The 26453-nt window shown below is 41.1% G+C and overlaps 1 protein-coding gene across 2 annotated transcripts in view; it reads left to right on the top strand.

Annotated features, from left to right (window-relative positions):
• Positions 1-26453, top strand: part of SNX10 (sorting nexin 10) — a 73111-nt gene that overhangs the window by 34738 nt on the left and 11920 nt on the right. For both annotated transcript variants that reach the window (XM_082472148.1, XM_082472149.1), the window contains exon 2: positions 14949-14995. In XM_082472148.1, coding sequence (XP_082328274.1) covers positions 14972-14995 — 24 coding nt within the window. In that variant the 5' untranslated portion in view covers positions 14949-14971. The remainder of the gene's footprint in view (positions 1-14948; positions 14996-26453) is intronic.

The raw sequence follows: 26453 nt of genomic DNA on the forward strand, positions 1-26453 counted from the left end.
TAAGTCAGATTATGTCACTCACCTGCTGGAAATGCTCCCATGGCTTCCAGATTCTTCACTGTGGTCCACAGGGCACCTGCCTCCCTCTCTGAGCTCCTCTCTCTCATCCACCACACTCCGTCCAACCACATGGCGTCCTTGGCTCCCCAGGTAAGCCAAGCTTGTTCCGCCTTGGGGCTTTGGCACGAGGTGATTGCTCCTCCTGGAGTGCTCTTTCCCCAGACTGCCTTGCACTGGCTCCCTCCTGCCTTTCAGGTTTCAGCTCAAATGTCACCTCCTCAGAGAAGCCTTCCCTGATGGCCCGAATGTGAAGTTGTCCCCACCAAGTGATTGTGAATCACTATATTGTACACCTGTTCCATTTTCGTCATTAAGCTTGTTTATTATCTTTTTAAAAATTGAAGTACTGTTGATGTACAATATTATATGTTACAGGTGTACAATATAGTGATTCATAATTTTTAAAGATTATGCTCCATTTATAGTTATTATAAAACATTGATTATATTGCCCATGTTATACAATATATCCTTGTACCTTATTTATTTTATACCTAATAGTTTGTACCTCTTAATCCCCTACCCCTATATTGCCCCTCTCCCTTCCCTCTCCCCAATGGTAACCACTAATTTGTTCTTTATATCTGTGATTCTGTTTCTTTTTTGTTATATTCACTAGTTTTGTTGTATTTTTTCGATTACACGTATAAGTGATATCATATAGTATTTGTCTCTCTCCGTCTGACTTATTTCACTAAGCATAATACCTTCCGAGTCCATCCATGTTATTACAAATGGCAAAATTTCATTCTTTTTTTATGGCTGAGTTGTACATTTATTGGAGAACTTTCCTTCTCCTCCCACTCTGATGTAAGTGAAACCCGGGACCTGGGGTTGTTTTGTTTGTTGCCCCATCTCCAATGTCTGCAGCAGCGCCTGGTCTTTCATAGGTTGATGAATTAGGCAGGGCTGCCCATCTACACTGGGATGAGAAGAACCTGAGCTTGCTTGTTGGGGAAGGAGAAGGGACTAATGAAAAGAAAGAAACTGTAGTTATTAAGGGGGTGGAATAATTGATGGGCTGAGGTCTTGGAGGAGGTCAGGGAGATAAGATCATGAAGACAGGAGAGAGTTTGATGCTTTTCTTTGAGACTAAGGGAAGTGGGTGAATATATGGGTAGATTTCAAGGCGGCAGAGGATCAAGATGAAGAGTGTAAACCTGATGGTCTTACTATCTGATGAAGTGGGAGATACAGTTATCAGATGATAGAGGAGGAGTAGACTGGGAGGAGGAAGGAGGCTGGGGATGAGAGATAATGGTCTGAAGCTGCTGGATGAGTGGAAAGACTCCTGAACCCTGGAGGGCCGCACTTAGGCTGGAACTCAGAACCTGGTGATGGAGCCTGTCACAGAACGACTGGATTTTTCTTCAGTATTGGACAGGACAAGAGAGAAAGTGGAGGAGGCAGAGCCTATGTTGATCCATGTTTGGGGGGCTGGCAGGTAGAAGGAGCTATGTGTCAATGGAGCAGGAAAAAAAGGATGCTGGAGGGGGGAGAATATTTGAACGGTAGAAGGAAGTGAAGTCCAGAGGGAGAATAAGAAGGGTAGGATCAAAAGTTTTAGTGGCTTTTCATTCAAGTGGAAGAGCAATTTGGGTGAGAATGAGGAAGTGAGAAAAGGAAGGGTGGGCAGGTGGTGGTCAGAGGGGACTTTTTAGTTTTCCATTTCAAAGAACAGTTCCTGGTTGGGATGTAGCCACATGGTAAATACATTGTTGGTAAACAAAGTGTTAGGTCACAGGAATGAAGGAGAACAGGCTAAGGTGAGACCAGGGAATGTTAGGTCATTCTGTGAATGAGGTTCTCCTTGGAGGGATCAGGAAAAAGTGGGGAGGAACACACAGAGGAGGAGGTCCCTAAAAATGTAGAAATGAGGAGCAGGGGCCTGGAGAGAAGGAATTGATGCTAGGAAGTGAGGAGAAGGGAGTTAGTTGGTCCCATGCCTAGGTTCCGGGTACTTCTTGGTAGGTTACTGTCTGGAGATAACAGTGACCAGGGAAATTTGGTTTCTCCTGGTCCTGAAAAACAGGAGGGCTGAGGAAATGAGCAGTTTTGACTTGGGAGGGTTACCATGGAAGGGGAGGATGGAAGAACCAGGACCCAGCTAAGATAAAGCTGCTGAGATAAGTGCAAATGTGGGACATTTGCTGGCTCTAGATTGAGGGTTCCAGGGGCATATTGGAAGGCAGGGTTAGGAGAGATGGCAGAGGGACAGGAGCCAGGTAGGGATGAGAGAACCCCAGGGGAGGGTTGATGCCTGGAGGGCCTTCAGCTTGGCAGACGTTGTGGTTTGCAGGATGAGTGACACTAGGGCCACGAATGAAGGGTTTCAGATAGTACTTTACTTTTTTTTTTTTTTAAGTGGCTTTGTTGTGATATCTGCATACTATACAATTTCCCAATTGCAGTGTACAATTCAGTGGTTTTTAGCATATTCACAGATACGTGCAACCATCATCACAGCCAATTTTAGAATATTTCACTACTCATTTCACTGTCCTTTAGCTATCACCCTCTGTACCCCCAATCTCCACATTTCCACCCACTCCACCCTTCCACCCACTCCACCCAAGCCCCAAGCAACCCAGAATCTCTTTTCTGTCTCTATAGAGTTCCCTATTCTGGACTTTCATGTGAATGGAAGTCATATAATATGTGGACTTTTGTGACTGGCTTCTCTCACTTACCATGGTGTTTTCAAGGTTTATCTCTGTTGTAGGATGTGTCAGTATTTCATTCTTTTTTATTGTCAGATAATACTCCATTGTATAGATATACCACACTTTGTCTATCCATTCGCCCATTACTGGACAGTTGGGTTGTTTCCACTTTTTGACTATTATGAATAATGCTGCTATTTATATACCAGTTTCTCTGTGGACATATGTGTATATACCTAAAATAGAATTGCCAGGTCAAATGGTAAACTATGTTTAATTGAGAAAATGCGAGTGTTTTCCAAAGTGGCTGCACCATTTTATATATCCACCAACAATGTATGACAGTTCCAATTTCTCTACATTCTTGCCAACATTTGTTATTATCTGACTTTTTGATTCTAGCCAGCCTAGTGGGAGTGAAGTGGTATCTCATTGTGGTTTTGATTTGCTTTCCCCAATGACTAATGACATCAAGCATCTTTTTATGTGCCTATTGTCCATTTGTATATCTTCCTTGGAAGAATGTCTATTCAGGATCCTTTGCCCATTTTTGAATTGAGTTATTAGTCTTTTTATTATTTTTTCCAGTTTTATTGAAGTACAGTTGACAAATTTGTGAGATATTTAAAGTGTACAATGTGATAATATGTGTATACGTTGTGAAAGGTTCCCGCACTGAGTTGATTAACACATCCACCACCTCACTTATTTACCTTTTTTTTTTTTTTTGGTGAGAACATTTAAATTCTACTCTCTTAGAAAATTTCAGTTATACAGTACAGTGTTATCAACTATAGTCACCATGTTATACATTAGACCCTTAAGTCTTTTTATTACTGAGTTGTAAGAGTTCTTTATATATTTTGGATAGTACAAGTTCCTTATCAGATAAACGATTTGCAGATATTTTCTCCCATTCTGTGCATTGACTTTTCACTTTCTTGATGGTATCCTTTGAAGCGCAAAAGTTTTTAATTTTTGTGAAGTCTAATTTATCTATTTTTTCTTTTATTGCTCATGCTTTTATTATATCTAAGAATCCTTTGCTAAATCCAAGGCCATGAAGATTTACCTGTTTTCTCCTAAGACTTCATAGTTTTTGCTCTTAACATTTAGGTCTTTGATCCATTTTGAGTTAATTTTTATATATGGTATAATGTAGGGGTCCAACTTAATTCTTGGCTATCCTCTTGTCCCAGCACCATTTATTAAAAAGACTGTTCTTTCCCCATTGAATGGTTTTGGTACCCTTGATGAAAACAGTTGATCATAGAAATATGGGTTTATTTCTGGACTCTCATTTCTATTCTGTTGGTCTATTTGTTTATCCTTGTGCCAGTCCCACACTGTCTTGAGTACTGTTGCTTTGTAGTGAGTTTTAAAATCAGAAAGTGAGAGTTCTCCTACTTTGTTCTTCTTTTTCAGGGTTGTTTTGGCTGTTTTGGGTCCCCTGCAATTAGATGTGAATTTTAGAATCAGTTTGTCAATTTGTACAAAGAATTCAGCTGGGATTATGATAGATTGCACTGAATCTATAGATCATTTTGGGGAGAATTGCCATCTTAACAATGTTAAGTTTTCCAATCCATGAACACGGGATGTTTTTCCATTTATTTAGATCTTCTTTAATTTCTTTCAACAGTGTTTTGTAGTTTTCAGAGTATATGTTTTGCACTTTTGGTAAATTTAATCCTAGGTATTTTATTCTTTTGATGCTTTTCTTCAGATAGTGTTTTGATGGGAACTTTTGTGGTAATACTTTCACAAAGTCTTCTTATCAGGTGAAGGGGTAGGGTGAGTGGAGAGTTAAAAAAAATGTCTCTCCAACTGCTGGCTGGAGAGAGGAGCAGGGCATTTTCTGTCATTCTTTAGGAGGCTGTGTGTTTAGGTCTTTCACGGTCCTGTGGCAGGGCACTGAGGGATACATCAGCCTGCAAAGAACTCCATAAACCCAAAAGCCGATGGTCTTGTGTGGTGGGGGAGGAGAGTGAGTAGCTGAAGATTGATCACTCTTGGTTAATAGGAATGCAATCCGATTGGACTAATTCACATTAATATTTAAGTTACTAATACCCCTCCCCCAACTTCTGAGGTTTGTCTGCTTTTCTAAAAGGGGAAAATGAGTAGCCCAGATGAATCAGTAATAGGAGAAACTTAGTAGCATAAAAAAGGAAGGAGACCGTTTGGGAAGTGTGAAAAATATTTTTGGATTTGATCTGGGAGGTTAAGTTTCTTGTGAGGAAAGAAGATGTCACAGCACAAGTTAGGCAGTCCATTATTACCTGCCTGTCTGCTCTAGCGGTCTGCTCCTCTCTCCTACATCTGCTTTTTATGGCTGTTTTCCTTCCTCTGTTTATCCTAGTTGTGTTTTGTTCTCCCCTCAGTGGCTCTCCTTAGCATGTGTATGAAGGGAGGTGGAGGTCAGGCCCAACATGCACATGCCTGTGTCCGGAGCATCTGTAAGTCTAAGGTAGCACTTTTCCTAAATGCCACCAAAATGGTTGTGAGGCTAAAATTATATATATATATGTATATATATATATATTTTTTTTTTTTTTTCTTTTTCTTGTCTCTGGATTTCAAACCCTAAATTTGTCCTAGCATCATATTCATGACTATAAATGGAACCCATTATAGAGATTATATCATAGAGATTAGCAAATTAGTGGTTTCATTATTTTATGTGTTAGGAACCATTATTTTTTTAGACTGCTAACCCTCTTTAATATATTTTTGTGTATGTGTGATAAATGCTGGAAAAATTTAATGGTAATTTTATTTGTCTTCCAACATTAACTGAATTTCAGATTTCTGCTTTTTTTTCCATTTTCCATTTTGGTTTTGCCTTTTTAAAGTTCTAAGATCAGACTGAGGAAGAACAGCTTGGGCTTGATTTACACATGGTTCTGCACACCTTGCCGGCCCTCCTCAAAAGCGCATGACTGCCCCACTTCAGTCCATTCTCATGTTTGGTGTAGCTCTTTTTCCTTTTTCTTTTTGGTTGAGCTCTTTTGATTGCACAAATTGGGATCTCCCTCAAGCTACATCAAGTACGGGGTTGCTTATTGTAAGGACACTGTGCATGGGAACCCAGGAGACACTGGGCACTTAAGCCACTGGGGAAGTAAGAACTCTGGGTTACGGCGCTGGCACCAGGCAGCCCTGCGGACATCAGCAGCTGAAGCCGGCTTCTGTAATTCAACTTTTCTGGTGGCCGGTTTCTTTAATATCTCAGGAGATCTTTTATTTACATCATGGCTTCTGTTTAAGTGTAAGCTCTGGTCCCTTAGAACTCCAGTTAAGACATCGTTATCTCTCCCTTTTCTCATCATCATTTCCTAGCTTCAGGACCCAGAGAACTGCCAAGTCTTGGTGTTTCCTAGTCTAAATGCTGGGAGGGAGCTGGTGTCCAGCCGTCCCTGCTTTCCATGCCAGGCCGTGCCTCAGGCACCTGGCTAACCTGTGCATGGGCTTCCCTGGAGTCCGATGCCCATCACTGATGCTGTTTCCTGTGTCCGAGGAGGGCCCCACAGGTGATAGAAAACAGGGCTACCTGTAGAACTACCCCTCCAGCAAGACCCTGGCCAAGAACTTCCCCCTAGGGGAGATTTGGGAGGGCTATACCGCCCCCCCCCCACCCCTATCCCCACTACAGACCTGCAAAGGACATAGGTAGCACTGAGAGCAGGTCTGGGAAAAACTGGCACTAAATTAAATTTTGAATTTTAAATAACACCACTGATGGCATATCCTTATACAGATGAAAGTAAGAAGCCAGTGATTTTTTTAATTTAAATAGAAAAATTGCTGACCATTTAGGAGGAAATGAAACAAACACTGAAAGTGAAATTAGCTATTGTTTTTTTTTTGGAGGGGGGAATAATAAAAGTAATTGAATACATTGTTTACTATCTTTTTAAAAATATATGGTTTTCTGGGAGTTCCCTGGTGGTCCAGTGGTTAGGACTTGGTGCTTCCACTGCCGTAAGCCTGGGTTCAATCCCTGGTTGGGGAACTAAGATCCTGCACGCCAAGCCATATGGCCAAAAAAGAAAAGAAATCCATATATATATATATATATATGGCTTTCTTTTTTTTTCCCCACTTTCTTATTGGGCTGTAGTTGATTTACGTTTCAGGTGTACAAAGTGATTCAGTCATATATACACACACACGCACACATATACACACACACACACAGATTTTTTCAGATTCTTTTCCATTATAGGTTATTACAAGGTATTGATATACTTTCCTGTGCTATACAGTATCCTTGTTGTCTACCTATTTCATATATAGTAGTGTGTATCTGTTAATACCAAATTCCCAATTTACCCCCCCCTTTGGTAACTGTAAGTTTGCTTTCTATGTCTGTGAGTCTATTTCTGTTTTGTAAATAAGTTCATTTGTATCATCTTTTAAGATTCTGAATATAAGTGATATCATCATGTTTTTCTTACTTTAACAAACGCATTGTAAACTTTTGGAAAAATACAGAAAAGAAGGAAATAAAACAGGAGTGACCACTGTTGACTTGTCACATGTAGGTTTCGGTTCTTAAATAAATAAGTAAAGAAATAAAAACATATGTAAAAAGATCACTTAATACTTCTTGAACAGTTCCTATCATTTAATATTCTTCTGTAACATAATTTGGAATGGCTACAAGGTGGTCTCTTATGCAGCCCTACCATAATTCACTTTTCCTAGTGTACTACTTATGGACATTTAGGTTTCTATTTTATTTGATTTTTTAAATGAAAAATACTGCATCGTGAACATTTGTACAAAAATTATTTGCACATGTCTGACCAGTTTTTTTAGGTTGAGATTCCAGATGTGGAATAATTGAGTCAAAGAACATAAGCAATTTAAAAATGCTTTTGAAACATATGGCCAAATTGTTTTTGAGAAATATTGAAATAGCTCACATTCCTACCAGCAGCATTCAGTTCCATTTCCCATGATGCTTGCCAGCAATGGATATCATTGAAGAAACATTCTAATTTGATAGACAGAAATATGGCATCTCATTTTTATTTGCACTTACAGCAAGGTTAAACATTCAAAATAGATTATTGACCTTTTTATCAAAAAAATGTTATTTTTAATTGTGGTAAGAAACATAAAATTTATCGTCTTGCCTGTTTTAAGCGTACAGTTCAATAGTGTTGAGTATATTCACATTGTTGTGTAACAAATCTCCAGATCTTTGAAACTGAAACCCTACACCCATTAAACAAGAACTCGCCATTTCCCCTTCCTCCCAGCCCTGGCAAACCACCGTTCTACTTTCTGTTTCTATGAATTTGACTACTTTAGAAACCTCATAAAGTAAGTGTTATCATAAAATATTTGTCTTTTTGTGTTTGGGTTATTTCACTTAGCATAATGTCCTCAAGGTTCATCCATGTTGTAGAGTGTGTCAGAATTTCCTTCCTTTTAAAGGCTGAATGGTATTCCATTGTGTATACACACACCACATTTTGCTTATCCCTCATTTGTTGATGGACACTTGATTTGCTTCCTCCTCTTGGCTGTTATGAATAACGCTGCTATGAACATGGGTGTGCAAATGTCTCTTTGAGATCCTGCTTTCCACTCTTTTAGATATATACCCGGAAGTGGGATTACTGGATCATAAGGTAATTCTACTTTAATTTTTTTAGGAACCTCCGTACTATTTTCTATAGCAGCTACACCATTTTACGTTCCCACCAGCACAAAGGTTCCAATTTCTCTATATCCTCACCAATACTTGTTTTCTGTTTTTTTGGTAGTAGCTATCTTTATGGATGTGAGGTGATATTGAGTATATTTCATAAGCTTTTTGGCCATTTGTACATTACCTTTGGAGAAATATCTATTCAGGTCCTTTGCCCATTTAAAAAATCAGGTTGTTTTCTTGTTGAGTTTGACCTTTATTGTCGTTGTTTTGTGAACTGATTGTTAGTAACCTTTGTTCACTTTTCTACAGGAATATTCTTTGCTATGGATTTGTAAGAGCTTTCCACAAATTAAGAAATATTAATACTTTGTCATACATATTATAAATATTATTATTATGTGACATTTGTCTTTAAATCCCTTTTCAAACATACAGCAGGTTTAAATTTTCATATGGTCATGTCTATCACTGTTTTCTCAAGTTCTTTGTATTGTTTTTATGTTTATGTGAGGGTAGGGAGATGTTTACTAACCATACTACTAGGACCAATTCCTCTCGGTGTCCTAGAGGACTCCTTGGGGACTTCAGTGCCCTAGGGAGCATGATGGCCACAACATAAACTCCCTGGCATGGCCAGCCTTTCCCCTGTGAGGCAGTGAGCTGGTGAGACACAGGCATGGCAGAACACGGCTCTCTCCTCTGTGCACACGCGAGGAGCCTCAGGCACAGGACTGGTGCAGTGGGAGGAAGTTCTCCCTTTGAAGGGTGGGCACGAAGCTTTGGAGAACCCCAGATCAACACAGCTACTGGATGCCCCTGGAAGTAGCCACCCCCCGCCCACCACTTCTTTTTTTTTTTTTTAAAGAGCTATTCTTTTTTTTTTTTAATTAATTTATTTTTTTTTTTTGGTTGTGTTGGGTCTTCGTTTCTGTGCGAGGGCTTTCTCTAGTTGTGGCAAGCGGGGGCCGCTCTTCATCGCGGTGCGCGGGCCTCTCACTATCGCGGCCTCTCTTGTTGCGGAGCACAGGCTCCAGACACGCAGGCTCAGTAGTTGTGGCTCACGGGCCTAGTTGCTCCGCGGCATGTGGGATCTTCCCAGACCAGGGCTCGAACCCATGTCCCCTGCATTTGCAGGCAGATTCTCAACCACTGCACCACCAGGGAAGCCCCCCCCCCCCCACTTCTTAGATACCTCTGAGAGTGACCAAGGCTATTCGGGCAACTCCCCTTGGACCCTCTCAGGTGCTCCCTGGGGTTCCTATCTCACACCCTTTCCCCCACCTCAGTACCAAGGCTCTTGTCTAACTGTCTTATAACCCTCTCTGGAGGCAGAATTGTAATAGGAAAGGAACCAGGTAAGTGATGCCATTCCCCAAGCACGGGTGTCCCGTAGTGGAGTCTCTTCTCTAAGACTAGGCAGAAAGCAGTGTCAAACAAGATGGTGAGACATGGAGGGAAATAATAATCAGATGGTATCTTTTTTAGTTTTTTGCCTTCTCCACACCCAACTTACAGGCCTGTCTCCAGCCTGAAGCCCCCTACTCTTGGAACCTGGCCACACTTCCCGAAGGGAGAAGAGGTTAAGTATATTTTGTATTTTTAAGTATATTTCTTCCTAACACAGCAAAGAAAAGAAAGATAACAAAGTTGTTTCCTTATAAAAATACACTCATCTCCCCTTACGCTTAGGCCTTGTCCACTGTGAGGTTAGTTATGAATCCACCTGCACTTTATTCTGGAAACACAGGAGGTTTCTCTTGGTTTCTGTATTGGAAGTACAGGAAAACATGTCTATTTGGTTTATGAAATTGTATATTGTTATGGTGGGTCAATAACTGTAGATTTTTGATAAAACCAGTTTCATTCTGTTCAGGATATCCTTGTGACTTTGATGTAAATTCAGATCTTGTTTCATGATTAACAAGTTTGTTGTTTGGACATGGGATGGTAGGAAAAACCAAAACTGTGCTACTTGAACCTCACCCCCTTCTATTTTCATTTTAAAGAAATCTAAAAACCGTGCTTGTTATTCCTTATTTCACCGGTGGAGAACATGTGTAACCCTTTTTCACTCCACTCACATATAGAGCCTAGTTTTGGTCAGTAATGTGCTTGGCGGAGAGGAGACCACCATTAGGTGTACAGACCAAGCTTAGCGATACGAAGGTTGTCCCCTGTTGATTTAAGGAAGGGCTTTTAAGGTATAGAACTGAAAGCACAATACTCGATTGCTCTGTAGCAGGGGTCTGCAAACTACTGTCACCTGTTTTTGTAGATAAAGTTTTACTGGAACACTGCCGTGTTCATTGGATTACTTACCGTCTGTGGGGACTTTCTTACTACGAATGGCAGATTTCAATAGTTGCAGCAGAGTCCATATGACCTGCAAAGCCTCAAATGTTTCCCATTTGGCCCTTCATAGAAAAATAGTGCTGACCTCTGCTCTAGAGAATTCTGTCTGTTTCACAAATGTTTTCTGTTTTATAGAAGAAATATTCCAGGGTGAAAAGTGGAGGGCAGGTTCCTCCTGGAGTTTCTGGTTTTGGCAAATCCTGCTCTCAAGGTGGTGATGCAGTCATGAAGACACACGCTGAGTCTCTCAGAGGATTCTCGGTAGCTGCCGTATTTTCCAGTGGGGTGGGTCACCATGTAGCTCCGTCATCTGTGTGTCCCCAGCTCTAACCTGAATAACAGGTTTGAGAAATCATCCCTGTTGTTTGGAATGGCTGTGAGATTGACCAATTCTTGTGAGGATACTAAGCGGGAGGGAGAGTGGATTGCAGTGCGTGACCATGGACGTATGCTGTGGTTCCCTGGTTGTGGTGGGGAGAGAAAATGCTCCAAGCACAGCCTTGTTGATGGTCACCTGGGGTCAGATCTCCACACTGGTTCCTGTAAGTCTTTCAGTGAGGCAAGAATTCTCCATATCCATTATTTTGACAGGCATAGGGGCTAACCTGGGGAATTCGGAAATCTAAACAAATGAAAAATTTTACAACCCACCAGGAGGGCATAGTTTATCAGGGGGCAGTTCCTGACTAGCGGCTTTGGTTTGCTAAATTATAGACATCTAACTTTTCTCTCAAACCATTCTATTGTGCTATCATTTAAGTTCCTTCTCCCCATCAGTAAATGCCATGGCAAGGTCTAGTACCAGATGACATTTTCTATTGCGTTATAAAGGTAGCATCTTTTCCTACGTTTGAATCTGCTGTTTATTTTACATGAAGTAAAAATCTTCCATAATTTATGTTTGAGTCATTATTTCTTCTGTTGAATAACAAAAATTCAACCAAGTAGATTTAAAGATCTAATTAGCATTATTGAACGATTCATGAATTGGGCAGCATCCCATCTAGCAAGTAGAGGGGAGCTCCAAAGGGCTGCAGAGAGGGAGAGGTTTTCAAAGGCAAGACAAGCCATAAACAAACAAAAAGATTATTTCTGGCTTAGGTAACCTCCCTATGGGGGACCGAAGGAGTTACCTCATCTTCCTTTGGGGGGATCAAAAGAGTGACCTAATTGGTGCTGACTAGAAAATTTCACATTTTCTAGTTGGGATTACATTCCTGGGGAAGGTTGTAATGGCAGTTTGGTTAGGTATTAAGTCTTGGTTTTAGCACAGGTGTCTCCATTTTGGGCCTGTCATTTCTTTTTTAATACTTCTGATAGAATTATTGTGTTTATTTTTAAATGATTGTTACCTGAAAAAATGTAAAATTAATTTGTGTTCACTGGAAAAATTCAAACAATGTGGAAGTGGATGGAGTGGAAAATGAAAGTCTTCTCCCCTCTAACCCCACCCCCATCCCTCTATCCAGCTTTAAAATATTAAAGCTTGATTGTGTGTTATCTGTGATGTTTTGGAGCCAGTTTAAACTTTCAGTTTCCTATTTGTACAGTTTGACTTGGTCTGTAGCATCTCAGGGTGGCCCATGCCCTGTGAGAACTGTTCAATCCTCCTGCCTTGGGTGGGGGTGGGTGAAAAGCTCAAGTCCTTTGGGGAGAATTAAATTAAGACCCAAAATTTGAACCGTTTGTCCAGCCACACAGTCATGGAGGCAGCCTCAGGCAACGGGAAGACCTGGGTTGGGAAGCAGACTGGCTTGAGTTCACACTGGACTAATCGAGCTTTCTCCCTCCCTATGTGACCTGGGGCAACCCGCTCCCTCCAACCTTCTGTTTTCTTACCTGTAAAGTGAGGACACTCAAATCTCCCTCACAGAATGGTTGTGAAGTTTACACAAGAAAACGCAGATGTGCTTTGTTGGAGACATTCAGTCAACTGGGAGAAAGAGAATATACAAGTATTATGATGCAAGTGAGGTTAATGCCAGCAGGGACTTGCACAACACGCTGTGTAATGGGGGTGAAGAGCTGGGGCAGGAGCGGGGAAGTGGTTTCTGAGCAGGGGTGGGGAAGAGGAGTAGGAAGTGGCAGGAGGATCTGGAAGGGGTGGCGGCATGGGGTCAAGGACCCACCCTATCAGTGTTTCGGGCGGAATCCCAAGATAGATGTAACCCATGGCCTAGCCTTCAGCCAATGCAGGGATTCCTTCAATAACCTGAACTCTTGAGCTGCTCCTCCTTCCAGCCTCTGCCCCTTTGCACACGCCAGGCCCTCTGCTTAAAATACCTTTCTCCTGTAGCCTTCCTGGCTAAGTCACACCACCCTTTAGGCCTCAGCTTAAGTGCCACTTTCTCAGTGCAGCCTTCCCAGGCGACATTCTCCCACCTCCCTATTTAGTCTCTCCGTTCTTTCAAGAGGCTGTCCTTTCCTTTCCTTTCCTGTCATTTCTACACTATATTTATGAAGTCATCTCGTAAGCTCTGAGTCTGCTCTGCACTCCACTGTATGTTCCACTCCTACTCCAGCACATGGCACATAAATAGTGAGTGAGTGAGTGAATGAATGAATTCCCCCTTCCCCAGCTACGTTCCCAGCCTACCTTTCTAGTCTAATCCCCAGAGAGCCTCTCTGTATTAGTTTCCTGTGGCTGCCATAAGAAATTACCACAAACTTTGTGGCTTAAAACAACAGAAATTTATTCTCTTCACCATTCCTGAGGCCAGAAATGTGCAATCAGGGTGTTGGCAGGACTGTGCTCCCCCTGTAGGCGCTAGGAGAGAAGGCCTGCTTGCTCTTCCAGCTTCTGGTGACTCCAGGTGTCCTTGGCTTGTGGCTGCATCACTCCAGTCTCTGCCTCCATCTTCACATGGCCTTCTCCTCTGTGTGTGGATGATTTCTTCTCTTCTGTCTCTTATAAGGACAGTTGTCATTGGATTTGGGGCCCACCCATCTGCAAAGACACCTTTTCCAAATAAGATCACCTTCACAGGTTCCAGAGGTTAGGATGCAGACCTACCTTTTTGGCAGCTTCCCACCTTCCATGAACCCTTTCCCTCAGCTGAACGGGCCTGGCCCCCATCTCTGGATTGTCCATCACGCTTTCCCCCCATCCTCTGTGTATGCCACTGTCACACCTCTTCCTCCTCTTTCCGTGAACACTGAAATTCCCCTGGGGGTCCTCCTGCTCGCTCGCTCACTCTGGCTGAAAGGACCTTCCTTCCCCTTGGAAGCGCAGCCACTGCTCACGGTGTGGCTCGCTCCCCTCCTTCGGGAGCTCTTTCCTCTGCCTGCTCTCGGTTCTCCTCCCCGACACCCACCATGTGGGACTGGAGACCAGAACTGGAATTCTTGCTTCCTCGTATTCCCTGCAGTGCCAGGGACGTTCGTGGAGACTCAGGAAATACTTGTGGATGATAATAATCATCTGGAAAGTGGGGTCAGACTTATATTATCAAAATAAAGGCAAATCGTGACCATGCAGCCATAGCCACCTTTCTGTTGTAAAATACATGTGCATGCATAGAGTGAGGGGATTAAAATTTTTTTTTTTTTTTGGCAGGGAGTAGGTGTTAAGTCCAACTAGCTAAGTGGGGTTTTAAGGAACAATAGACAATCTTAGGAACATGCAGGGCCTGGAATCAGCCCAGAGGCTGACTGCACTGACTGGAGGCTCAGAATCAAGGTTCCGATCTTCATCCCTCTTGGGGCCACACCGTCTCTTATCTGAACTCTGGAGTAGTTTAAATGTCACAGGAGTGACCTGTCCCTTGAAAGCTTGGGTTGCTGGTGAAACCGTCAGGGCTGTTCTCAGTGGTGGCTCTCTGGGCATCTTTTCCATTCTCTTCACCTCACTGCCAACCAGCATCCCCTGCTGCCCCTCGTGGCCCTCTGCTCCCCAACATCTCCAGCCTCCTCTGATTTCCCCAAGGCTCCACCTCCAGCCTGACTCTGCCTGGCCTTCAGTTTGAGGGCCGGTCATCATCTGGCTGTCTTGGCCTTGCCATGTCCTAAACTCCCAATTCCCAGATGGACCGATGTTCACCTTGGTTGGGTCAGCAGGAGACAGGGTGGGGGAGAAGCATAGGTATACTTTTCAGAGACTGTGGGAGGGCAGGCTCTCGAGGGGGATCTGGGTGGGAGGCCCTGAGAGGCATATCTGCTCCTGTACGGAGGTTCCAAATCACTGAGTGTTGGTATCTTATTTTTCAGATCGATCGTGTCCTGTGTTGAAGATGTTTCCAGAACAGCAGAAAGAGGTATGTCATCAGAAATCCCCAAATAGATAATCCATGTGCTTTGACTCACTACAGGTTAGTTCTTCATTCTCTAACCATAAATCTGTAGAGGAGAGTCAAGATATACCACAGGACGTCATAGAAGGGGGCTAACGAAAGAACAAAACAGCTGCCCTCCTGAACCTGCTGACCCCCACTCCCCAGCATCAGTGCAGCCTTCTTGGCCCTACCCAGTACGAAGACCAGGCATGCTTCTTCCTTGTCCCTGTGTTAAACAGTACTGGGACCAAGGTGCCTGCTTCAGGGAATACCTTCTCTGTGAAGGTGGCCAAACTGCAAGTCTCCACACTGCCCTCACTTCTGATACCAATTTCAAGTTTGGAGGTTCCCCAGACCATCTTCAGTTTTGATAATTCACAAGAAAGACTCACAGAACTCACTGAGAGCAGTTATACTCACCGTTATGGTTTATTACAGGGAAAGGATACCAGTTAGAACCAGCTGAAGGAAGAGATGCAGAGGACCAAGTTGGGAAGGGGCCCAAATGCAGAGCTACTGCTTATTCTCTCCACAAGGAGCCAGTGTGCGAAAATTTCCACAGGGAAGCTCCCCTGTGCCTTTGGTGTCCAGAGTTTTTACTGGGGCTCATCCTGCCTGCATGGCCGACCTTTTTGTCCACTTCTCCTGGGATCAGGCTAGTACCATTAGTCTCTAGTTCCTCCAGAGGTCACAGCTGATAGAGCGTGGCCCTAAGCCTCCATCATATTCACATTGTTAGACTGTCCAGTGGCCAAAGCCCAGGCAAACAAAGATACTCTTGTCAGGCAAGACATTCCAGGGGCCTAGAGATCACCTCCCAGAAGCCAAGGGCAGAGGCCAGGCCTCCTTTCAGGTAAGCTGAATGCTTCACTACACACCTGTATTGGCCTGAGAGTGGAGCTGTGCTGACAGCCGGCACTATTCCAAAGGCACATTTTAAAAATTGTTCTTGGCGGGAGAAAGCTACCCATGAAAGCAACAAAGACTTTTTTCCAATGAGAAGCTTTTTTTTTTTTTTTTTTTTTTGCTTGGCTGGTTTAATCACGATTTTTAAAGTTCATTTCAGTTAATAAAAACTAGACACAAACTTTAACCAACTGCATAAAGAAAGCATTATATTGACCTTGAAAAGTCCTTTATTATAACTAATTATATAATAACATTAAGCAGTTTTAAACTGGAAAGTCCTTCAATTGAAAAGGAAAATACCGTTAAGGAGAAAGAGGTATAATGCCCAGAAATTTACTTGAGCCTCTGTCAGCAAGAAATAAGCACAGCAAGGCGAGATTCTGGATGTGCCGTAACATAGTACTGTTCATCACATATCAATTCATTTTCTGTGTGTGGCCAGAATTTCTTGGTTTCTCTCATGTTGCTCTTAGAACAAAGTCCAAACTCCTAAATATGGTTTCTAAGGCCCTGTATGATCTGACCCTACTTCTTTCCCCAGGCTCGTCTCCTGCTCCTCCCTCCACCCACTGCCCTTCTCACGCCTTATTTTGGAAACTTGATTGCTCTGTGTGCCCTGGGCCCCTGGGGTTTCACAGATGTTTTTCCCACTGCCTGGAATAATCTCTCTCCCCAGCCTTCACACCACCTTGACAGGCTGACGACTTCTTATCTTTCAGGCCTCAGCTTAGAAGTCAAGGAGAGGCTTTCCTAAAGCCTCAGTTATCAAGATATTTTTATCTCAGCAGCTACCGCATCAGCACCCTGTAGTTAATGCCAGTTAGAAGTGGAGGAGGTTTTGGCTGAGCCTTTAAATATCCTGGTGGCTGGTGGTTGTTTAGTGGAAAATAATTCAAGTCCCACCTAACTGCATATGTAAGAGCTGAATGCAATATCACTGATTGTTCTAGAATCTAGACCAGGGGGCAGCGTGTGTGTAAGCCCTTTGCGCTTGGTGCCCACAGGAGACATTGCTAATTAATCGTAAGGTTGACATGTGAATTGAGACCTAGTTACCATCCTTGTTCAAGATGCAAACGGCCCAGGACTGACATCTTGGTTCTACCTAAGCTGGTAGTGCCAGCTTAGGAGTTTGGTAAAATTTTTTTTTTAAAGATGGGGTGGGTAGAGTGGGGAGTCGATTGCAGTCTCTCTTGTTAAAATAGCTTTATTACCGCAATAAATCTAGAGAGAGGAGGACAGGGAGGGAGAGGCTCCCTTGTTAGCTAAACATGTTCCATTTGCACATTGGTTTGAACTCCCACGAGCGCAGTATCCGTGCTGATGGATCTTCCCTGTAAAAAGGCCTTGGCATTGGGCCATTGTAAAATTAAAATGAATTCAGATTCATTCATGCATGCAGCTTTAATTTACAATTAAAATATTATGGTTACATATTTTAATAAGAATAATTAGGTGGACCCAACTGAATCAACTCTTCTGTTTAATGAGACAGAACTCAGAACCCTAATGAAAAGGCAGGTGGCTGTGACAGGAAACGCGTTTCAGACGGCGTCCTGTGTGGAGCCAGGCGTTTTTCGTTCTCTTTATATTCTAACACCCAGAATGAACAGGTTGATTTTCCTGCATCACTAAGGACCTTTGGCTTCAGCCACATTGAGCTCATCTTATGTGGTATGTAAATAAGCAGTTTACACTCTTTCATGGAGTCTGACATTCTAGCCCCTCCAAGGAACTGTGTTTGTGTCTCTGCCCAGGACTTGCTTGGTGGAAGTGGGATAGTCCTTCATATGTGATGTGACTGGAAGGGTGGGCTGAAACCTCTTTTCTGTGTGTGTGTGTGTGTGTGTGTGTATGTGTGTGTGTGTGTGTGTGTGTGTGTGTGTGTGTGTGTGTGTGTATCTCCCCAACTCTCCTGGATCATGATGGCTGAATTCTACCTTTAGAGATTCATACCTTTTGTATGAGAGTTTTTTCTCCTTCAAAATGTACATACTTTATATTGGATATAATGGCAATTAGCATTTATTGACACTTGAGTGACAGTAAATCCAAAGCTCCGTGGCAGGAGATCCCTTGAGTGGAGCAGACCCAAGTGGGCCCGGGACAGTTCCAGGCACCATGAGGACACTGCCACACAGGGCCCTACAGGGAGAGGTGGGAAGGATGTGCTGCTGTTTTGGATGTGTTGGCTCTAAGCTTAACATTTAAGTGTTCAAGATACACTTACACTGATTGATGGTAACATTTTGGGCCTGCTCTAGGAAAGCATGGTTTTAATATTGATTTCTGATTGGAAACTGACTGAGCTGGAACCAGTGAGTAACGTTAAAGGATATCCCATAAGCAAGACCTCCACCTGGTGTCCTGCGATGCTGGGGACTTTGAAGGGAAGTGACAAGACAAGACCCTTTCCCAATCCCCAAAACTCAATTTTTCTTCCTTCCTCCTTTCCTCCCTGCCTATGTGACGTGATGTAATAATAGGGAAAACTGGGTATGGGATATATGGGAATTCTCTACTGTCTTTGAACAATTTTTCTGTATTTTTAAAACTGCTCTAAAACAGTTAGTTTTAAAACAGATAACATTGAATTATATGTGCTCACACATAAAGATTTCTAAAAGACTGTGCAATGAATAAACCAAGGTACAAAACAGTATTTACAGTGTGCTCCCAGTTGCATTAAAAATTATATATACATGTATATACACAAACATATATATACATGTATGTGCCAATTATGTGTATAATAGAAAAAGTATATAAAAGTCCTAGATAGGCTGACAGGAAACTGGAAGTCCAGTAGGAGGGGGACTTCATTTTCATGGTGTTCTCATCTGTACTTGAAATGATCTCTTTCTCTTTCTTTAACCACATACGTATTTTATTTTTATAATAATGAAAAAATCTAATTTTTCAAATGTGGATAAGTATTAGGATGTCATTATGTTAACGGTGTCAGTACCTGTTGAACTCATGGTTAACGCTTTCAGATTCATGTTTCTGACTTACTTTCGCTTTCAAGTGCCACATGTGTCTCTTTTCATAAAGCAGTCCCCTTGAGATGACCTCTTCCCTTCTTCCCTTCCTCCCTTCCTTCTCTTCCTTTACTGGTTTTAACTTTTCATTATAAATTTTAAACATACACAAATAGAGAGACTAATATAATGAGCCCTTATGTACCTGAGGGTTCAAGAGTTAACACGTTATTAATTCATGACCAAGCTATCGCCCCACTGCCACCCATTCCCTCCTGCTACCACACAGTGAATTATCTGAAACGAATTTTAGGCATAGTGTAATTTCATCTGTCAATATTTTAGTATGCATTTATAACAAATGACCCTTCTTAGAAACAAACCACATTATCACACCTTAAATAATTAACATTAATTCCTTCATATCATCAAATATTCAGTCAGTGTTCAAGTCTCCCTGATTATGTTGAAAAAAAAATTGTATATTTGGTTGTTCTAATCATGATCCAAATAAGAACTACACATTTCATGTGGTTAATATATTGCTTAAAACCTCTCATTCTGCCCATTTTCCCCCTTGTGCAATTTATTTGTTGAAGAAACTGCATCTTTTGACCTATAGATGTTTTCACATTCTGGATTTTGCTGATCGTGTCCTTGTGGTGTAGTTTAACACAGGTTGGCAGTTATTTCTTGTTGTAAAAGATGAGTTTTTTCCACTAATGTATTATGAAATACCAAAAGGTAACTCTCCTTAATTCTGGACACTGCTTGTGTAAAGAAACTCGTAACATCATGAATTATTATAAGTCATGTAAAAGGCAGGCCTAGTTGAATTTCATTCACAGCTATTTATCCCGACGTAATAAAAGCTTTCTTAAAAGTCATCGTTCAAAACTGCCAGAGAATGGCATTTAAACACACTCAAAGCTATAAAGTGACAAGTAACATTCCTTGGAGTATGTCTTTTAGGTTATTTGTCATAAATATTATTAGGAAATAAAGGAAGGTTACTTGATACATTCCTTCTGCCTTTCAAGCATGTTATTTGTAAAGAATGTATAGTGTGTTAAAGGGGCTAAATTTTAGTTTTGAGATTGTTAGGTGTGAGTCCTGGATAGAACCTTGGCAAATAAGACATTGGTTAAATGTCAGTGCCTCGCACTGAACCAGGACTCAATACATTTTAATTGAATGAAAGAGTCTCCAGTTCAAATACATAAACATATAAAATGGGTATATACTTTGGAATAGGATAAAAATGGCCTGAGAAAGTGAGCACAAAATGAAACAAGTTTTCATTTTTGTGGTAGAAGATTCTCATCAAGGCTATGAAAAACTAATACTAACGCCTAGGGATTCTTTGTTAGCTTTTGTCTGTACTCATCTTTTTGTAATAAGAATAAATATTTTTACAGTTAGCACACAGTTATGTTTACTGTACTATAAAAATAGTAGAAACTGTGATAGGTATGTAGTGACATATCATTGTGGTGTTAATTTGCATTTCCCTAATGGCTAATGATGTTGAACATCTTTTCATGCGCTTGTTTGCCATCTGTATGTCTTCCTTAGTGAAATGCCTCTTCATGTGTTTTGCCTATTTTCTAATTGAATTCTTTGTTTTTTTTTGCATGTTGAGTTTTGAGGGTTCTTTATGTATTCTAGCTACAAGTCCTTGGAGGGATGAGTGATTTGCAGATATTTTCCAGCCTGTAATTTTTCTTTTCAACCTCTTCACAGGAGGTGCAGAGCAAAGGTTTTTAGGTTTGGCGAGGTCTAATTTAGCTCTCTTTCCTTACGTGGATTATCATTTTGGTGTCAAGTCTAAGAACTCTGTCTAATCATAGGTCGCAAAGATTTTCTCCTATGTTTTTTTCTAAAAGTTTTATGGTTTTATGTTTCCATTTAAATCTACGGTCCATTTTGAGTTAATTTTTACGTAAGGGGCAAAGTTCAGGTCAAGGTTCATCTTTTGGCCTGGGGATGTCCAGTTGGTCCAGAACCACTTGTTGAAAAGGCTATCTCTCCTCCATTGAATTGTTTTTACACCCTTGTCTAAAATCAGTTGGGCATATTTGCATAAGTCTATTTCTGGGTTTTCTATTCTGTTCCATTGACCTGTGCCCCTCTACCCGTACCACACTATCCTGATTACTATAGCTGTATAGTAAGCCTTAACATTAGGAAGAAGGATTCCTCCCACTTTATTCTCTTTCAGAATTTTGACTATTCTAGGGTCTTTTCCTTTCCATGTAAATTTTAGAATAAGGTCAGCTGTGTCTTCAAAAAATCTTGCTGGGATTTTTACAGGAATTGCATTAAACTTATAGATCAATTTGGGGAGAATTTATCTCTTTACTGTGTTGACTCTTCCAATACATGAACACAGTATAGAATATACTTACACAGATATATACAAAGAAGTATATACTTCTTCGATTTCTTTCAATAGCATCTTATAGTTTTCAGCATACAGAACCTGTACATCCTTTGTTTTTGAATCTTCTTTATAATCAATTGGTTAATTCTCAGACATTTCATGAGCACTTACTAATGAGTGCCAATACTGTGCTTGGTGCTAGAAATATAAAAATGAAATACAAGGCCTTTGAGAAGCTAGTGGGACAGAATTTCAGAAGAACATGTTGTTTGAACTGATGTTTTAGCTAATAGCAAAAAAATAATTTTTTCCCCTCCAAAATAATGCACTTATGTGACATTGGAAATATAGTGAAATCGGAGATTTATTATTTATTGTTAAAGAACCACCCAGTAGAACATGTTTGAGAGCACAGGCTTTGGAGCAAGGCAGAACAGAGTTTGAAACCTAGCTCAGCCTGTTGGCCATTTGACTTTGGGCCAGTTGCTTAAGCTTAAGAAGCCTTATTTTTCTTATCTGTAAAAAGGGGGTGATAATATTACTGACTTCTTAGGATTGTCATAAAGATGAAAGGAAAACATGTATAAAACACTTAACCACAGTGCCTGGCACATGCACATGCCTTGTTCAGTGTGGTTATTTTTATCGTTGATTTATTCTCATATATCAGGGCTAAGGAAAAAAAGACGAGGTAGATGGATAAATGGATAAAGGTTGAACCTGGGGTGGGAGTTGGGGAGGGAAGGGGGTACATTGAAATTGAAGAGTGATTATTATAAGACAACACAGGAATTAGATTTTCAAAGAGTGCAGTTCTCTTTCTTCAGAACTTTGTTTTCACATGGAGAACAGTTAGCTTGACAGGGATCAGTTAGCTTAAATTTTTAATTCTCCTTGGCCTGACTTCTTCCTTCATACTAGATATAATCATTAGGCCCAAGAAGTCATTAAAGTGTTTAATAAGGTTATTAAATTGACTAACTGCTGCTACTGAAGCAATTTTCATAGGAAATCCATATGATTCTAGTTATGGAACTTGGAGCTGTCCTCTGTGGCTGACAGGCTGTCAACATTCCTTTGAAGGATGGTGGGCAGCGTCATGAGGGATGCGTCTAATTAAGAGATTATAGGTGAACCTTGGCTTCCTGGGTGTGCTATTCGTAGCTGGAAGTATCGCAAAACTTCACTAATTCCTACTAATTGCAGATTGGGGGAGGGGGGCCCATCTGAATTATAGAATATTTTAAAATAAATGTACTTTTATTACTTTCAAGTACATATTTTAACTCCAACTATGCGAACAAATTGTTGTCTGGTACAAGTCTTAGGGGACTCAAGTTATTGGCGCTCTCAGAATGATTTTCAATTATTTCTATGTAAATAGGTGCTTCTGGAGTTCTTTAGGGTGCTTGAAAACAGTTGATTCTCATAGATCTTAAGCATTGCTCTTGTAGCCATGTGCTGTTAATTGGCACACCCTGAGAGGAAGGAGTTTGTTAAATTAAGATAAACTTTAGACCAGCTGCTAAATAACTTACCATTAATTCGTGGAGTCCAAGAACCCAAGTGGATGAGGTTTTTATTTCAGTTGAAGTTTGATCTCATCTTTTTTTTTATCCTGAAGCCAGTTCATTTATTCCTGCAGGCATGCATTTATTCATTAAATGATATTAATGGACTGCATTGGGTGCACCAGGCACTCAAGTCATGCTGGACAGCCTAAGCTACCCTAAAGGAGCTTAGCATCTAGTGGAGGAGGCCTGCAGGTAATTACAGTGCAGTAAGGCATGGTGAAGAGGGAGGATGCCCAAGGTCTGCCCAGAGGCAGTTGGGGCTTGGAGTAGAGTCAAATTAATCAGACTGGGTGAATCTGAGGATTTCCAGAGGAATTCCAGAAGGATTTCTGGAGACTGAGTTGCATTTTGAAAATGGATTGGAGTTAGCAGAACATAAAAGAAAGAACCAGATGATGGCGATGAAGGAAAAAGCAGAAACTGGAGTGAGGACAGCAGTGCAGGCAGAGAGAACAGCATGTTAAAAGGCATGCAGGTGTGAAATTGCATGTTGTGTATGGGGATGTAAGCTTCGCCTTTGGAGATAAGGAGAGTGAAAATCATGAAAGGCTATATTGTGCTAACTACAGAGTTTGAACTTGATCTTGAAGGTTATGGGGCAGGTTTTGTAGGATTTTCAGCGGGAAAAGGACATCATCAGATGTGTGCTTTGGAACCATTCTTGTTTTAGTGTGGGGGATGAATTATGGGCCCAGAGATCAATTAGCAGCCCTTGCATTAATGTTGGGCAAGCAGTCCTTGGGTCAAAGCACTCACAGAGGGAATAGAGTTGTGGGTGGATCAAAGAAGGGTGAATCTGGAGGACGTGGTCAGTGAGTCAAATAGAGAAGTCTGGGGACTCTGGGTTTCTGGCTGGGGTTGCTGGGGATGAGATGCGGAGGAGGGTGTGGGAAGGGTGTGGACTCTCTGTGCTCGTGGGATTTCCCAGTGAGCTGTCTAGGCAGGAGGCTGGGTATGTGGGGAGATGCCTGGGCTGGGATGGAGAGAGAATCATCAGCTCATGCTGAGCACTTGAAACCATATGTTTGGATGAGGTTGTCCTGGAATCCTAACAGGGTGTGAAGAACAGCAGCCTGGGATGGCTCTCAGGGCAACAGCAACGTTGAAGGGAACGAGAAGGAAGAAAGTTCGCCATTTAGCACTTCAACCAAGTTAAAGATTTTCAGGATTGAAAAAGCATTTGGAGCCTTAGCACCACAGTTAATTTTGAGTGTTCATTTAAAGTGCATTGCTGTGTTCTTAAGAGATTCTTTTTCCAGCATGGCTTTAGAATATGTTTTCAACATATCTTTCCTACATAAAGATTAGTCATAATGAGTAATAATAATGGTACAATCCAAGAATTACAATCCACTAAGATGAGGAAAGTAGATTCTTTACTGTAGAATCTACAGTATTCATTATGGTGTTCATTCCTTTTACAAATATTATGAGGGGCCTGCTCCAAGCAAGTTCTGTGAAATCTTTAGGTCACTCTGCCTTTCCCTGAAAAATTACAGTATTAAAGTATTTGCAACTAGGTTCTTAAATTAATAAATTTTTACTTAAAAAAAGATATACATCTGGATTAGCTTTTCTGAATTGCTTATTGCCAAGGTCTATGGGAAGACCTCTGTGCTTTGGGTTTATAAGCATTTTCCTTTCTATGTAATAATAGTTGACTTTCATGTAGCACTTAATGAAAATTTTCCCAGTGCTCTCACAGGTATTTTTAAATTTGATCCTCCTAACCAACAGCTGAGATGGGCTGGACAGGCATCATTCCTATTTTCCTGATGTAGAAACGGAGGCTCAGTGAATAATTTCATAATTTAGGAAGTAAGTGAACCAGAATTTACCCCTGGTCTTGTGACCACAATTTCAGTGCTCTTTCCATGAAAAGGGACATGTTACCAAAAGTGTAGACTGTCAGTAGTTAGGCAGTAGTGAACAAATACGGGGAAAAAAGTCCTGATTTTTTTGAGAACTATTTGTCATTACTACCATCTTCAATTAATAATATGTTGAGTGTTCAAGGGGTCTGTGATGCTGTGGTAACTGTGGATTTTATAATTTTAGTTCAGAAACCTTTTTTTAAATGACAGGTTTGTAGAAAATTGACAAACGCATTTCTTTGTCTTTTCATTTTTGTTTAACCTGAGTGGAGGCCCACTATTTCAGTAACAGGTGCATATCTTCTACTGTTAATATGGAACATTGAGGTGTTGGAAATATTTCATTTCCCCTGTGGGATATTCAAGAACTTCTGCCTCTCCAGTGGAAAAGTGGAGCTGCCAGCACCCTGTGAGGGAGTGTGGCTTACATGTGACCTGATGACTAGCAGCCTTCTCCCTTAGGCTGGCTTAACGGGGGTAGGATAACCTTGTCAGCCCTTGTCAACATTCTGCCTTGCCCTGGGTGTGTTGGGGGCATTTGGAGGGTTAGATGTGGTCTACCCTGGATTCTGGTCTTCTCTCCTATTCCTGACCTATTTGTCCTTCTGTTCATTGATTCATTGATGATTGATTCACTCCTTCTAAGAACTATGGATGTGTGAAAAGCACTCTGGGAAAATGAGTTACACACACACACACGCACACACACGCACTAAGGGCAGGGTGCCTGGGTTCTGTTTCATTTCCACCTCTGGGCAGGATCTACTGTACCCTGACCCAATCACACTATATGTAAGAGGGCTTCTTATTAACAATTGTCTTTACAGTCCCTCTTATAATTTAGAATATGCTGTTAAGAAAAAATGGCCAAAACGTTTAGAGTATTGCTATATTGTTGTCTTGTTTTTATTGTCTGTCTTCTAAATGACTTTAAAAATACATAATGAAAAGATTTTAAAATAAGACTTTTTGGAACATTAACTCATCATCCCTGTATATATACTGAGGGCAAGCAGTGGGGCAGAAGTCTCCAATGCAAGAGCAAAGCATTACTTTAGAAGGTGAACTTGATAGGTGGCAAAAGCGATTTAAGGGAATGTGGACTATTTTTCTCCTTCTCTCTTAATCCTCTGTCCTGAAAATTCTCATTTTATTATCTGCATAACAGAATGGAGGTGCTCTGCCCAGAAAACCTCATAATCTTTTTTTCTTCTTCTGCTCTAGAGCGCTGACGGCCTGCTTTTCAGATGTGCCAAAGCAAAGCAGTAAGAAATGCCTAAAATTTCAGCCCTGAAGTTTTTTTTTTTCAAAACAAAAAGTTAAAATATTTAAAATGAAATACAGTTAGCAATGAATTGTTGTGCCAAACATAACACTTTTTTTGTTGTATGTTTTCATATTTTAAAATTAAGCTGATTTAGTGAAGAGCACTTTTTAAAAAAAATATTGTATTTAAAATTTTACCCCCTATCTCCTGTTCTTATTATCTTTAAAAAGGAACAAAATGATCTACTTTGTATTTTTTTTAACTTTTCTAACTCTTATCTATAACATGGGGTTGTTATGAAGATGAAATGATTTACTACATGGGAAAGTATATTTTTAAAATACAAGAGTGTGTCAAAGGTGCTCATCTTTCTATTACTAAGTTAGTAGTGCTTACTCTCAGGAAGTCGGGGTGCACACACAAAGTCATTTTCAGCTCTCCTTGCTTGCTTT

Source organism: Balaenoptera physalus, assembly GCF_965194825.1.
Source record: "Balaenoptera physalus genome assembly, chromosome: 8".
Lineage (NCBI taxonomy): Eukaryota > Metazoa > Chordata > Mammalia > Artiodactyla > Balaenopteridae > Balaenoptera > Balaenoptera physalus.